The sequence below is a fragment of the Aulostomus chinensis genome, chromosome 7, assembly GCF_037954235.1.
Source record: "Aulostomus chinensis isolate RoL2024-O1b breed Wild chromosome 7, RoL_Achi_v1.0, whole genome shotgun sequence".
Classification (NCBI taxonomy): Eukaryota; Metazoa; Chordata; class Actinopteri; order Syngnathiformes; family Aulostomidae; genus Aulostomus; species Aulostomus chinensis.
The window spans coordinates 12973601-12990000 of record NC_141326.1 but is presented as its reverse complement, the minus strand read 5'-3'; the positions used below and the strand labels follow the sequence as shown (position 1 = coordinate 12990000).

The 16400-nt window shown below is 41.7% G+C and overlaps 1 protein-coding gene across 4 annotated transcripts in view; it reads right to left on the bottom strand.

Annotated features, from left to right (window-relative positions):
• Nucleotides 1-12960, bottom strand: part of cbfb (core-binding factor subunit beta) — a 31390-nt gene extending 18430 nt beyond the window's left edge. For all 4 annotated transcript variants that reach the window (XM_086208509.1, XM_086208510.1, XM_086208507.1 and 1 more), the window contains exons 1-3: nucleotides 12474-12960; nucleotides 11886-11972; nucleotides 6585-6701 (exon numbers count right to left, since the gene is read on the bottom strand). In XM_086208509.1, the coding sequence (XP_086064635.1) occupies nucleotides 6585-6701; nucleotides 11886-11972; nucleotides 12474-12575 (306 nt within the window). In that variant the 5' untranslated portion in view covers nucleotides 12576-12960. The remainder of the gene's footprint in view (nucleotides 1-6584; nucleotides 6702-11885; nucleotides 11973-12473) is intronic.
• Between the last annotated feature and the right edge of the window lie 3440 nt (nucleotides 12961-16400).

Sequence of the window (16400 nt, the reverse complement as noted above, 5' to 3'; positions counted from 1 at the left end):
GTCAGTCTCACTTTATTTCATCCATCGTGTGTGTGTGTGTGTTTGTGTGTGTGTGTGTGTGTGTGTGTGTGTGTGTGTATGCACGCGCGCACGCACACGCACAGATGTCCAGGTGAGCTGCATTCTCCACTCTCGCTCAGCACGCACTTACTGGAAGAGAAGCACTAAGAATAGAGGAATGGAGCTAACACACACTTGCTGGATTTCACACCAGACTGATCTATCTCTGTAGTTTTCTGTGAACCTTGAATCTAGATCCTCTCAACTTCACATTTGCAAACACAGTGCCTATCGGGTTCTACCTTGTTACCTGGTGCATACAGTTTGACTTGGACACAGATGCACTCAACCACAGAGACATGATACCAGCCTGAGACACTCACACAACAAGGATACAGACAGAGGACCTTGTCTCTGTGTGTGCTGCAGTGCATTGTGGGAAAGGGTGTGGTCATTGATCTGAGGCCTAAAGCAAGAAATATGAAACCTTATGGGAGGAGACGGCATGTGTGTGTGTATCTGTGTGTGTGTCTGTGTGTTCAGGGTGGAGGTTTGCGGTATACTAACGTCTACTAGCAGGGAGACATGCAGGACAGTTCACTTGTTAAGATTTGAAATGAAACAAACTTCATTAAAATGCACCGAACAAGATGGAAAACACAACTGTGTGGGTAGGCATGCAGACATGCAAAAACACACACACACACACACACACACACACACACACACGCACGCACGCAAGTACGGCCTGATCCTGAGCAGCAGTAGCAGAGGGAACCAATTAGTGGTGAGCCTTTGATGATGTCACTGACAAGTCACGCACCGATGGCATAGCTTCCGTTCAAAAGGGAAACCTTACACCACAAATGCACACGTGTGCACCCGCGCGCACACACACACAAACACACACTAAAATCTTTTCTTATCTGACACCAGTGCTGCCCTATAATTTCATCATCTTCTATTTAGTGACCATAAACTGCTATGATTCTTCTCTGTCACAAACATGTCAACATCAGCTCATATTAGTGTGAGTGTGTGCATATGCAAGCCAGTGCTTGTGTGTGTGTGTGTGTGTGTGTGTGTGTGTGTGTGTGAGAGAGAGACATAGACATAGACAGAGACAGAGATGAGAGTTTGATATTATTCGACACAGAGGCAGGCAACATGAGACCAGATACTGAATGTGTCCAGAATTAAAAGAAAACATGCCTGAAAGAGAAACCCATGAAGTGTAAAATGTCATGATCAAAAAGTGGAATCAGGACACTGAAACACATGTAAGTTGCTTGTATTGTACATGGAGTGTAACTGTTTGGGTTTCACATCAATGGTGCCTTCCTTGCAGTCATTTGAAAGAACAATTGTCATCCTATGTAGATGGAGGCAAGTCAAACCTTTGCACACCGCAGCACCTCAGCTTGTCAAGCCAGCGAACAAACACACATTCATGTCAGTCTGTTTGCACATTTTTCAAGTTTGGTTATGCTCTCTACGCTATAACACTGGCACACACACACACACACACACACACACACACACACACACACACACACACACACGCACACACACACGCGCACACTCTCTCACACACACACACATTTTTCAAGTTTGGTTATGGTCTCTATGCTATAACACTGGCACACACACACACACGCACACACACACACACATTTTTCAAGTTTGGTTATGCTCTCTATGCTATAACACTGGCACACACACACACACACACGCACACACATTTTTCAAGTTTGGTTATGCTCTCTATGCTATAACACTGGCACACACACACACGCACACAAATACACACACACACACATGCACACACACATTTTTCAAGTTTGGTTATGCTCTCTATGCTATAACACTGGCATACACACACACGCACACACACACGCGCACACACACATTTTTCAAGTTTGGTTAAGCTCTCTATGCTATAACACTGGCACACATGGACACACACACACACACACGTACACACACACACTGTGAATAATAGAAGCAAGTAAACTTCAGGGAAATTAAGACTGCTTCTCCGAGTGTAAGTTCAGTTTTTTCTTCAAAAAAATATTTTCCTATGAAGCAAAAAACAGCTTATTCATCAAATATCAAACAGCGTGTTGATAGCATTTTTGAAAGAAAGAATATTCAGTAAATCTGTCTCCTCGAAGCTGTTCTGGATGTGTCACATAACCACACATCTGGAACGTTAATTGTTTTCTGGCTATACATAAAAAAAAAAGAAATTGAAAGAAAGGTTCCTTTAGGATGTACATTAATATTGCCCTATATTACCGAAGGTGTTCCTGTGGATAAAAACTTCGCATTTATTCAAAGTGTGGAACTGCAGCACTGCAGAAGTACAATGAAATATTTGCACGGTTCACCACAGCTGTATCCATATTTGTCATATTTCTACTGAGTCTATCGGCTTTTATTCACAACAATGGCAGTATGCAATCATGTGGCACTCATAGGAAATGTTTTGATTATTTTTACAGATATTTCTCGAAGAGGAAGTGGTTCAGACTCAGGTAACATCCAAATTAGATGTGTTCTTACTGATGAGTGAAATAAAAGCTTATGGTGAAAATGAAGTATTCAGAATTTTCTTACACATTCTTATCTCTCTCAGTGCAGCGTCCTCTGTCACGGATTTGACTCATTTGCTTCTCCTTTCGAGCTCCATCACTACAACCACGCTGTCTCTTTCTATTTCTTCACAATCTTTGTTTATACACCGGGTCCATATCAAATGTGCACACGTAAACAAGCTTCAACACTGAGACTTCTAGAGGAATTCCTGTGGTTTCAACCTCATCCAAAGTCACATCCCCAGATATGACATTTCAACCAGCAAACGCTCGGTACTGGAGCCAGTTTCCAGTTTCCAGTCTCTTCCAAGGGCTTCATGACCTAACACATCGTTTGTGGCGAGCACAATCACCTTCGCAATCCTCGCTCATTTCATTCACCGATAGATTTGAAAATGTCACGGCTCTAAAAAGTAAACGACTGACTGTTTTTAAAAAGAAATAATAATATGATGGTTCCAGTTAATGCATTTGTGGTATAAATCCAAGGGAAGTATACAGTTGATTTTCCAACATTAGAGGTGATGAAGCAAGCCGAAGGGATGGAGGGACGAAGGGAAAGCCCAGTATCCGTTTTCACCCAACGGAAACGAGAAGTACAGCAGTTTCTTCTAGGAAACCACCAGTAAAACTCTTGAATGACGAGAAATTAATGAATGAGAGGAAAGAATGTTGGATATATGGAGACCGAAGAGTTATTTAATGGATAAAAACATAAACCCTTTAACTCTGGATAGAAAGAGGTTTCTGAGTGCTGAAGTCACACACGGCTCCTTTTTACAGGATTTGTCAAGATGAAGATGATGAGCACTAACACATTGCGACCCACTGTTTGAGTTGGTCATCCACGGTTGAGTTTATTTTTCTACATCACACATTTGTGATCATGAATGAATGTTAGTTAAAAATATCAGAAAAAATGGGAAAAAATATGAATATATCATGGTTTTCTGTTAGTTTTGTGATGCAGTGTCCTTTTGAACTTGATGAGCCGAGAAGATGTTTCTACAAAAAAAGAAATTTGAAGAAATAATGGCAGACAAGGTGGAATTAGATGGAATAAAAATCAATATGCTCTTTGTTGATGGACTAAAACACAACCAAACAAAATAAACTTTCTAAGTCGGCATGTTGAGCAAATATTCTTCCTCCTGTCATTTCTTGTCCCACCAACTCACCTGGTCACCAGAATCATACTTTTCATGACTTATGAGTTTCTAGTTGGCTAAAATATTAATGGAGCCTAATGGAAGATGAGTGTTTTGGCAGTTTTCAGGACAAAAACTGTAAAACAGTAGAAGAGATTTAACACCGCAAGGTGAGGTAGTGACCTTAAGCCCAGAAAACAGGAGGCGCATATATGTCGACAAAATATGACTTGAAAGAAATGCTTCAGTTACTTTCACAATTCAGGTTGCTGACACAGACTTTCAAACTAAAACATGCCACCATGGACGGGTGTGGGAACAGTTTCATTCAGTTTCAATTCAGCTATAAAATTAAATGCAAACTGCAGCAGCCGGCTGTAATTAGGTTTGCTGGTTGCTGCGGATGCTCGCTAGCTAGTTAGCTGCTAATGCTAAAATTAGCCTTGTCCACAGCTGGCGCCTATTAGCCTGCAGCAACACAGTAAGCGTGTACTTCTCTTCTTCTCAGACACCCACTCACACACACCCACACACACACACACTCACACACACCCACACACACACACACACACACACACACACACACACACGCACACACACACACACACAGTTGCCAAGTTTAACCTGGATGTGCTAGCCTACTCTTTTGGTTTGGCACCATCTGTGTTTGGAAACTAAGGCCAGAGCGAGGGTGGAGAGACGGAACGGGAGAGGGAGGGGAGGTTACTTAGGATGTAAGCAAAAAGCATGGAGAATGGAAAGAGAAAAGAGGGGGAATGGAGTGAGAGACAGACACACAGTGTGTAGGTTCATATAAACTGCCACAAGAATAACAAATACAGGAAAGAAAAGGGAAACTAAAATAACGAAAAAATGAAGGGAAAAGCAATAAAAACAAGGACAGTGGGGCAAAAACAGCGTCTTGGTTGCCCAGTCTGAATCATAGCTCATGGCCTCCAGTTTCTTCTCTACTCATTAAATTCTCATTATAATTATTTCCTTAATCCTGCTATTGCAACATCTGTGTCTAGTGTTACTGCAACCTCAAGGATGTGATTTATGAGGAAATTTTTAAAAAGAACCTCTGCAAGATCCACAAAATATTTCCCCAAATTTTAATTAAATTTGCCCCAATTTTAAATGGGTTCGTCCCTTGCTCTCACTCAAGCTCTCCAGCTATGAGGGTCATCCTGGTAGTCTTGGTGCTATCCTGCTCACAGACGAACCAACGGACGTGGATGAAAACTTCATATTCTTGTTGGAGTTAATGAGGATGAGTGTGGTTTAGCTAGGATACTAATAAAAGGGAGCTAACATTTTCAAAAGATCTCTGTTCTGGCCTGACAGTCGTATTCTACAGGGAGGTCTGGAGTGTGTGTATGTGTGTGTGTGTGTGTGTGTGTGTGTGTGTGTTTGTGTGTGTGTGTGCGCGCGTGTGTGCGCACGTGTGATTATATGAAACCAAAGCTGCATAAAATGTTCACTCAGTACACAATAAGGCAGGAAAGCTTCTCAGCAGTACTTTCAGTACTTTTTGTCAGAACATTGCTCTTAGAAAACCACATTATGCACCCGCCTGTCCTTTTTCATACACGTGGAATATAAATGACTCTTACATAAAAGATTGAAACCTTATACTTGTGTCTTTTGAGGGAGCAGCATGAAAAAGTACATTTCAGCAATCTGGAATAACACATCTGAGTTGTTATGTTTGTAAAGTGCGACAAATGTGTTTTAGTTCAAGAGATGAACACGGATGAAAAGAGCAGGTCTATCTGGATCTCGTGTACGATTTCGTGACTTTGTCTCTACAGAACAACTGTGAAACTGCTTTACGTCTCTTGGCCTCATTAAAACTTCATAGATGTGTGAGCAGCATCGAGGTGATGGTATCGTCTTACACACATATACACACACTCTCTGTCTTTAGCCACACAAACACTCTCCCTTTGTCTGACACACACGTCACACATTGTGATGCCCCATCTACACACACACACACACACACACGCACACGTGCATTTCCCAACCATCAGGGGCATTTGCGTTAAATAATTAACAGTGTGAGATTGGTCCGTCAGCCCTGGGGCATGGAGGTCCATCGATTTCCCAGAATGCATTTTTAATGAGCCGCCAGCCGGCATTCATTTCAGCTGGCTAGTGTCCATGGAGGGCCTTCTGACACACACACACACACACACACACACACACACACACACACACACACACACACGAACACACACGAACACAGCCAAAGTTCAGGCTTAGCGCCAAGGGAGACAATTAACATACGTATAAACACAGCAGCAGCACCACTGCACTGAACAGCCGACATTGCCTTGACAACAGCAGCGATCTTTAAGTCTTTAAGTATAGTTATGATTTCACCTCTGAGACCAGGATTAATTGGAGTCACAACATTGCACTGTATGTTCAGTAAACGGTGGGAGACAGTTGTTTTCATGGCAGCACAAATGAGTAGCATCCAGCTTATGTTTAAAACTGGGCTCAACCTGACAAGGGGTGAAGCTGAGAGTGGCTGTCTCTGTTCATTCCATGAATTTTAAAGTAGAGGAAGTGAAAGAACAGATGGAGATCTAAATGCTTCCCCAACTGCAATTTTTTTTTACAGAAGCTTTCACACGGGACAACAATGTGCACATGATTAGGCATGAGATCTGTCGTCAAGTGGAACTGAGAAAGATGGATGTTTCACACCAATAAAGCTACATGGCCTACTTCACCTTTCCAACAGGTGAAGAGCAAGTGTGTGAGTATGTGTGTGTGTGTGTGTGTGTGTGTGTGTGTGTGTGTGTGTGTGTGTGTGTGCGTATCTGACCTTTCCTGTCTCTCTCTCAAAGTCGACATACTCCCTCGTAGGAACCTGCCTCTGATCTCCGTGCAGGTTGGCAGGGAAGAACTGGAGTGAGAGGTTGGTACCCGTAGCAACAAAGGCCTGGCAGAGGGAGAGAAAAGAATTCAAAAACGCATCGCTGATATTTGGCTGTCGTAAGAATTTCATGTCATTGGAATTCAATATTGATCAAAAATATATATTTTTTTACAACTTGGGTTGAATTAAGTTCCATTTTTATGTTATTTTATATATAACAACTGGAAATTGAGAGACACCAGACAGGCTGTAAAGATGTTGACAATTTAGGCCGATGCCAGCGCACCTGTGATGTCACAGCTTATCTGTTATTACTCAGGAAACCAGTACAGCACAGAGAGTTGTGCCTAAAGGGGGAAGAGGGATCTAAGTCCAGGGTGTCGCGGCGAGATGAACAGTAGCAGCTAAAAACGGGCCACAGGTCAAAAAGTAAAAGCAAATTTGTAGGTTCAAGTCCTGTCATTGGCGGGAAACTTGCTACATTTATTTTGGAAACATGTACAACTTATCTGTTCAACAGTTTCAAACCCGGTTTTACGCAAAATTACTAATCTGAGTGATACTGCAGATCTCGATTCAAAGACTGAGCAAGTCCTTGTGTAACTTGAACAACGGAATGTTTTAATGTTGAACTTCAACTTCCATACTTAACTCTTTATGTCCCTCTTGGTTTTCTTGGACACACACACACACACACACACACACACACACACACACACACACACACACATACACAATAATGTAATCAAATCTCAGTGGAGTGTTCTTCATTTTTTGATTTCTGTAAAATGGGTTCTTGCTGTAGATGTTTCTCTCTAGATAAACACTCGTGCACGCAGCCTAGCTGAATGTCAATACGATGCATTTCTCTGTTGCAGTCTGAGAGCAATGAAATACAAAGAGGCAGGAAATTCAGTTAGAATTTTTCATTTTTTATGCATCTGTGTGTGTGTGTGTTTGTCTATTGTCTTTGTGTGTTTGTTGAGACGAATCAATAATAAGGGCATTAAGGCTGCGAGAGAGCTAGAAGCGTATGAATTATGTCTGAATGAAGGAGAGAGAGCGAGAGAGAGACAGAGAGAGGGAGAGGGAGAGAGAGGGAGAGGGAGACAAAGAAATGTAGAGAGAAAGCTGGAAATTACTAAAAGTCTGCAACACACACACACACACACACACACACACACACACACACACACACACACACACACACGCACACACGCTAACTAACAGAAACGAGATCTAAAAGAACACCCGAGTCATCATTTCTGCTGTATTTGAAGTATTGGATTACAACCATCTGATACCAATTTGCTGCCTACTACTGCTGGAGAGGAAAGGAGGGAAGGAGAGGCAGTCAGAGGGGGAGAGAAATGGAGGGAAACTGAAAGACAAAAGAGGATGAGGAAGAGAAAGAGAGAAATGGAGGGAAACAGGGTAACAGTGGGATTGAAAGAGAGACGTGCCAGAGAAATGAGAGAAGAATGGCAAGAAATGAAACATCAAAGGAAATGAATAAAGGAGAGAAAAGAGAGAGAAAGAGAGAGAGAGAGAGAGAGAGAGAGACAGCAGCATGAAAATCAATAGTTGTTTAGAGAGCGACTCATCTCTAATGAGCTGAGCATAAGATAATTTACTTTGAATTATAGCCCCATTTATCAGATCAATCCTGAACATTTTAGATTCATCTTGTGATTCGGGCCACGTGATGGTACTGGAAAGAATATTTACATCAGACGTTCGTTGTAAATATATTTAGCACATACATTTTTAGAGTTTACACCCTGCATTTTAACATATGTTTGATTTTCAAACTATTCAAATACTGTCGATGACATACATCATATAATAAAACCGCCGGTGAAATATTGTAATGAATTATTTTTTTTTTATTGTAAACCTTTTCTGCTTTAACTACATTAAAAAATATCGTCTCAAAACAAACACTGTGGCAGTTTTGCAGTTGCCAGTTTTGCAGTTTCATCATTATTTTGATGGTACACTGACTAGTGAATCATCAGAATGATTTCATTCCTCCTCAGTGCTGTAGCAGACTGTTTCTGCTACATGTACATTAAATTGACCGTGCACAAAACTCCTGCTAGCTTTTAGTGCTGCTTTCATGTACCAGAGGCTAGCTCGTAATTCTCAGAACAGAAATTGTGCTAAAAAAACAAAACAAAAAACAAAAAAACCCAAGAGAGAGGATGTAGAGGAAGCTATGGACAGAAAAGCAAGACCCTGGTTCAGTCCTTGTAGCACTAGCTGTTAGCACCTGCACCCGAACACAATCACAACCGCAGTGTGTCACAAAATTGTGATTCCTAATAAGCGTTAAGGATGACATCAAAGAAGCAAACATGTTAAAACATGTTTCTGTGCCTCTCTGCGCTCACCTTGTTTTCAGAACCAGTTGTTCCACATCAAGCAGAACTCTGCTAATCCTCAAACTAACACATGTGAATGCACCAGCGTCCTACATTTTACCACTTCTATCACCAGAGGGCGCCACTTCAGGGGCGAGTCAGTCAATCTGATCCAGCACAGCAGCATTTGAGGATAATGTATCAAGAGCTTCCTCACCAAATTCACTCGTTTTGATGTAGTGCCCTTCTACGTTGAGGGTACTCAAAGTACTTTACACACAGGAGGCATCAGAAGCAGAGAGTGAGGATCGAACCAAACGAATGGCCACTGTACCTTCACGCTTAAACAGCTATACAAGCTTTCCTTCACTATGTCTCTTCGTACATGTTCACAAAGTTGCGACAGTGCGCAGCGACAGGATCCCCCCGATGCTTCTTAATGTTTCTGAATGGTTGTTGGGGCTGTTGCCATGGCAACACATGTCCTAGACTTTGGGGGCAGAGCTTCTGAAGTTTGCCACTGTGACACAATATTTTTCAAGTAACATCAATTTCTCGAACATCCTGGTTTGTTTGTCGGAAGCTGATACGCTGAGTTGGCGTTTTCGAATGCAGAGCAGATGCAGAGACAGAGAGGAGCGGACATTCAAGTCACGTGATTGAATGTCATGTGACTATCCTGGGTTTTATTGTTCCAGTATCTTGTAAGACCACTGGTGAGCGTCAGAGAGGTGCAAGACAAATCAATGAATATTCAATCAAATGATCAAACTAATGAGCAGGAGAGTTGTGTGGTTTGATAACTTGTTGTTTTTTAAATGTTTAATATGAATCAAGTGAATTGGATTTGTATATTATAATTTATAACAATTTTAATAGAAAGGAATTACGAAATAATTTTGAATCAAAACTTCAGATGGGACACTTTGTATTACAAGAGGTGAGTATGCAAAATATTGTTCATTTCAAAAGTTTAACACTAAACACATGATGATTTATATATATATATATATGTGTGTGTAGTAATACAAATATATATATAACCTGAAATATTGACCACATGACACAATTTATTTGTCTGTTCTCATCTATAAAAGTGATCCTGGGGAGCGTGCTGAAGTGCGTCTGATACTTGTTCACACTGACCATGAAAATAGCAGGAGGTCTTTAGCGGCGTCTGGCTGATAGATAAATCAGCGACATGATGTCACAGCTGCCGTCAACCCATTAAAACCATAGCCATCAATTCTCACAGCAGAAGAGGCTTATAAATACAGTGAGGACAGACAGACAGACGGACGCATCATGTCCTACTAAAAGATGGTAAAACTAGATGTGAAATCCCCCCCCCCCCCACACACACACACACACACATCCCCACCCCGCCTCCCTGCGGCCCCCCTCCTGCCATGTTGACAGCATGTTTGTGAAAAATACCTCAAGGATGACTAAGACAGCAGAAGCTGCTTGCTGTTTGTGTGTGTGTGTGTGTGTGTGTGTGTGTGTGTGTGTGTGTGTGTTTGTGTGTGTGTGTGTGAGAGTTAGCTAAAGGGCTTTTAGTCTGGTTTCACCTTTTTGTTGAGGACTTTGTATGAAACACATTTCACAGTTAAAAACATGTATAAACAAAGAAATGAGAGTGTGAAGAATGGAAGCACGACGTGTTCATAAACACCAATGCTACATTTAGCCCACTTAGCTCTGAGAGCCGTCCATGGGACTAGACGTGTTAGAAGAACTGGAGACTGACCCTCTTCGGCTGTGTCTGACTACAAAAGATGCTTCTCTTAATTAGAAAACCACAGTCCAACACCACAATGCTGGAGCAACTCAGCTGGAGGTCGGGGGGGGGGGGGTTCCACAAAAAGAAACTCCACTTCAAATATTCATTCGTACCTACACAAGTCACGTTTATTCATTTATTATTTATCTTTTCTATCTTTTGAGCGTGGAAATTTGTGGATTACCTCTAGTAATACTGCTAATAACACTAATGAGTTCACTCAAATTTCACAGTAATTTGATATCATTGAAATCCACTACACAACCTTTGTATCTTGGTGAATAAATATCAGTAAAAAATGTCTCATGTGTCTTTGAATTTCTTGTTATGTCATTTAAAATCACTTAAGACGGAGAGAAAGTGGGGAATAGTTGCAGTTTTGAAGCAATTATAACAACTCAGTGAAAACTGTTCTTGATAATATTTGCTCGGTTTAATGATTTATTCATTTTAGAGCTAAAAAAAAGCCAGTGTCTCTCAAAAAGCAGCGCTTGTTGAAGGGCTGTTGTGCTGCGTTCTTGAATGTCTACTCTCTGGTGAGTGTGTATCTTCTGTACATCTACTGAGCACATGTTTACTACATAAACACCAAAATTATACTTGAGACTAGAGACTATTTACCTCCTCAGTCCAATTTTAGGCACAAAAATTACAGCCCTGACTGCGTTTGTGGTACCTTGTGTGATAACACGCGTTAATGAGCGCGTTTTTGCACAAACAGAACTGAGACAACTGCAGCTGTGGTGTAGAGAAAGGAAGAGTCTATAGGTGAAGTTAAGCCTGATGGGTCTACATGTCTGATTACAACTTCCTGGTGCACGGGGACACATCAGAACACACACACACACACACACACACACACACACACACACACACACACACACACACACACTGTGATGTATGTTCATGAAACTAAATAGTTTGAAGGATTCTTACAGGGTCATCTATCTATCTATCTATTTGTCTATCTATCTATCTATCTGTCTGTCTGTCTGTCTATCTATCTATCTATCTATCTATCTATCTATCTATCTATCTATCTATCTATCTGATCATTTCTTGTTTTCCATGAAGGAGACAAAGATCCAGTTTTGGACTCACTACTTCTGACCGTCCGTCCCTGCAGGCGTTCTGGAAGCGAGCTTGTCTCTCCTCATGGGGTCGGTCTCTGAAGCCAGTGTATTTAATCTAAAGCAAAATAAGAACACAGGAAGTTTGAAGCAGAAAAAAGCAGCCTGTCCATGTTCTCTGGGGGTGTGCTCCGTGTGTTTGATTTGGAGTAGAAAAGAATCCAAATGGAGCAGATTTGATTGTGGATGCCAGCAGTAGAAGCTGCCATTGGAAGATAAGCCACAGGAATTTTTTTTTTCAAGGCCACCATGCTTTGTTTCATCAACTATCATAAAATGGCTTTATCAAAAACTGGGGAAAAAAAATTGAATTTCCAAATTTCTATATCAGCATGAAATCAATTCATTACATTTTTCCTTCAATTTAAAGGGATGGTTCAGAGAAATAGTTTAAAGTGATTCACTTCTGAAGCAGTTTTTCGTTCATTTATGGAGGTTTTCAGAATGAAACTCTCTTGTCTATGAAGCCTCACACACTTCAACACGCCAGCATCGACTTTAATGAGCCAGCGTGTCTTTTATTTCCGCCGCTCAGAAAGGATTCAGTGTGCACACTCACCTCACACTCCCTGCTCAACTTGCGGAAAAACTCCTCATTATCAAACTTGCTCCTCTGGTCCGGGACTACCCGCGGCATCTTTACCAACACACACATACACATACACACACACGCACTCACATACGCACACGCATACGCACACTCTTCTCCGGCCTCGCGATGTCTTACTTTAAACACCTTTTTTTCTCATACAAATAATCCGGCGCAATAAAAACAACGCAAAAAAGTTGCGTTTCTGGTCGTCGGTTCCTCACTCAGCCTCTCTTTGACTCACTTCCCTTCCGCGTCGTGTGTGTGTATGAGTGTGTGTGTTTTTCTCTGACTTTGTGTGGTGTGTTTGTATGTGTGTGTGTGTGTGTGTGTGTAGCAATGTGCCTCTCTGACTGCTGCTCTTATTAGGAGGGTGACCGCGGCCCCTGCGCGCGCTCCTCCGGCTCCAAGTGCTTCTTATTAAGTGACCCACCACGATAGATAAAGCTCACTTTGACCGTCTCTCTCTCTCTCTCTCTCTCTCTCTCTCTCTCTCTCTCTCTCTCTACCTGCAACTTTCAAGTGCTCCTCGTCTGTGGGTCATATGAGAAGGATGCGCCCTGCTCTTTATTTACAAGTGTATTTTTTGTTCTCGCGTGCAGGGAGAACGTCACTTAAACACGCGGGCATCGCTTATAAGCTGTTTTTTTCTGTGGTGCAGGAAAAGAAGTAAAAGCGTTCTCTTTGAGTATTGTTGTTCAGCACCGCGATAATAAGAACAAACGGTCAAAAAAACCCGACTGTTCATAAAATCTATCCGTCTCAGTCACTTAGTGACGTAGTTTTAAAGCGTCAAATCTTCTAAAATCACACTTTAGCGGGTCGCTGATTCAGCCCGTGTCTCTGCCACTCGATATTACCACCGTTCCTTCGGTCCTTGAAGACACCAACAGTCTACTTCCTGGCTCCGACGAGTCGCTCTTGTGACTGTACACCCAAAATACCGCCCCCCCACCCCACCCTCTCCCACCTCCACCCCCCCATTCACAATAATAATACTACTACACACGCTACTCAGGGGCGCCAATACGCATGCGCAGGGCCTAGACCGCAGAAACTTTATAGGATCCTTACGTTAGGGGGGGCCTGACAAGGGCACAGACAGTGTTTGTGTTTCTCTGATCAAAGACACCAAACAATAATCCTGTGACCCCTCCCCTCAAAAGAGAGAGAGAGAGAGAGAGAGAGAGAGAGAGAGAGAGAGAGAGAGAGAGAGAGTTGGACTGTTAAAAATAGACATATGTTTTTAAAATGTAGTGTGGAACTGTTGGCGGTAGCCTACAATTCAAGCCTCAGGAGAAAAAAGCGTGACAAAATTTTCTGTTTAGGATTCACGCAGTAGCCACCACTGAATAATTCTATTCAAGAATAATGCATTTAAATGTCAGGAGCGTCGGTGAAGTCGTTCCCTCTCAGGCCTTCAGAGGAATACTGGTATGAAAAAAAGCACATTTGATAGGAATGATGTCCCTGTGGAGAGGGAAAACAAAACTCACCACTCTGCAACATTCACATTTTTACTGCTGCTGTCATTTTTATTCCTTTTACTAACCTGGAAAGTGATTTATAGAAATACATATTGTTTACACAACTAGTCAGAATATCATTATTAGTTGTGGTATTGTGTGACTATTAGTAGTCAGTCCTTAACATTACTTAATTTACACGTTAATGTGATATTATTATTCTTGATAGCATCATTAGCTGTGACCAAAGCAGGAACACAGGAGCAGGCTGAACTAAACATTTTTCAGCCAAATTAAATCAAAACATCAAATTAGCACATTCGACTTGGCAGCAGGAACAGAGATTAATTCAGAAATAAATTCACTGAATAAGTTAGTTTTATTCATGGTTGAAAAATGTAGTGTTTGTATGCTATTCCGTCAGAGAATTGGCTATTTTAGCTGGGATTACCTCGTTACCTGCTACCTGGTGCTGACTGGTTGCTGTACAGTGATTTTGCTCCCTAACCAGTGACCTGCTGCAGTCAAACACAACACAGTGACAAACGGGACAGTGAATGACTCAGTTCAGCTATGAAAATATCAGCTGTTAAACTTGTCATTTGACACATTGCTATCATAAACAGCAAAGACAATGTCACTAACTAAGTACTAAAAATACCCTGCATGGATCAGGCCAAACTTACCAAACTATCTTATTTGAAACTTTAGGAACCAAACGATGAGACATGACTGTAAACTTAAATGTATCCTAATGAAATGAAGCTGAAAAGTCAATTTATTGTCTCACAGCAGGAAAGTTCAAGTAAATGAAGGCCGAGCCAAACAAAATGAGATTATCCCTCACTTCAATTCACTTAAATGTACACTAAAGACGGGGAGACTGACACAAACAAACAAACAAAAACTCAACTCAAGACTAAACATCAGACTAAACCATGTGAGAGGAAAATGTGTGGAACTAATGTGAGCTATGCCCAGTGTTCTGTGTGAAAATGAGACCCGACTGCATGTCAGAACTGTTTACCATGGCAACCGCAGATTATCTGATTAATTAATGAACCTTTTGCTGCGTCACCAGCTCCTCTTGTTAATCATTCACGCACTTATTGGCCTGCAGCTAACACACACACACACACACACACACACACACACACACACACACACACACACACACACACACACACACAGAAAACAGACCACTTTGCGACCTCAAAATGGGCATGTGTGTGTGCGTGCGTGCGTTGAATGGGCTCCTCAGGCTCTCTGAATGGAAGAAGAATTGGTGGAAATCAATGACATGGGCACCATAAATGGAGCATATGCTGTAGCCCCAGGCCCCGACCTCTTGAAAAGTGGTTGTTTACACAGATGAAGCACAAGTAGGCCAGTTACTAGTTTGACACACTTGGAGCATTCCACTCGCTTCACATATTCTTGTAAGTTAATTAAAGATAACGTTTCATTAGTGAGGAGCCATCAAAGACTTCTCACAGTTGGTGAGTTATTGTCTCCTTTTGTCTCTGAAGAATCTTTGCTACACACACACACACACACACACACACACACACACACACACACACACACACACACATACACACACAGGAAAAGTCCATAAATACAAATGGACTCCTACATCTGTGTGTTCAAGAGACAGACGCTCTCAGGAGGCTTAAATTACTGTTGACCACGGGAAATCAGAGGATGCCAATATAAAGCAAGAAAGCCCTCAGAAGGAAGGTTAGAGGGCTTTTTGATCAAAAAGATTGATGTCCTTTTAAATGAACTGTTATTTATAGACAAAAAAGTTGATCCAAGTATCAAATACTTCATTGATGATGTCACTGATCCTTGGAAAATTGGGATCAGTAAGGAGTCATGAAAGGGGTGAGTCACTTAAAAGGCAAATTACACATTTTAGGGAAAGTATTGCTTTAAGACATTCATTCTTTGTTGATGACACGGTCAACTATGCAGCCTCTTAAATTAATTGATAATTAAAGTCACCGTTGAATGTGTGAATTTCACTGCCGTACATGAGAACTTTGACAAAGGAGTGCTGGTCTCCCATTCATCCACAGATTGATTTAAATGCAGCTTTTAAGAGGCATCCTACTGTCATGACTTGTGACATGAGAAACAGTCTGGAGTCAAAGAGGCCCGTTTCACAGAGACATCTCAAAAATAATTGTAAAAGAGTTTGCTTTGTGTGCTGGGGAGCTTCAAACCTATGCTGACAACATTTTGGCCACTTGGGTGCAGCAAAACCGGCTGCGACTGAGCATAATTATCATTCATTTTGAGTCACATTTCTGTCCACCTGTGTCTGTTTTTGTTGTCTAGCAGCTCCTGAGGGAAATGTCAAGCTCTAAAGCTATTCAGTGATCCAGCGTTCACCAGGTGGTCACGAACTCTCTGTTTACAGGTTTTT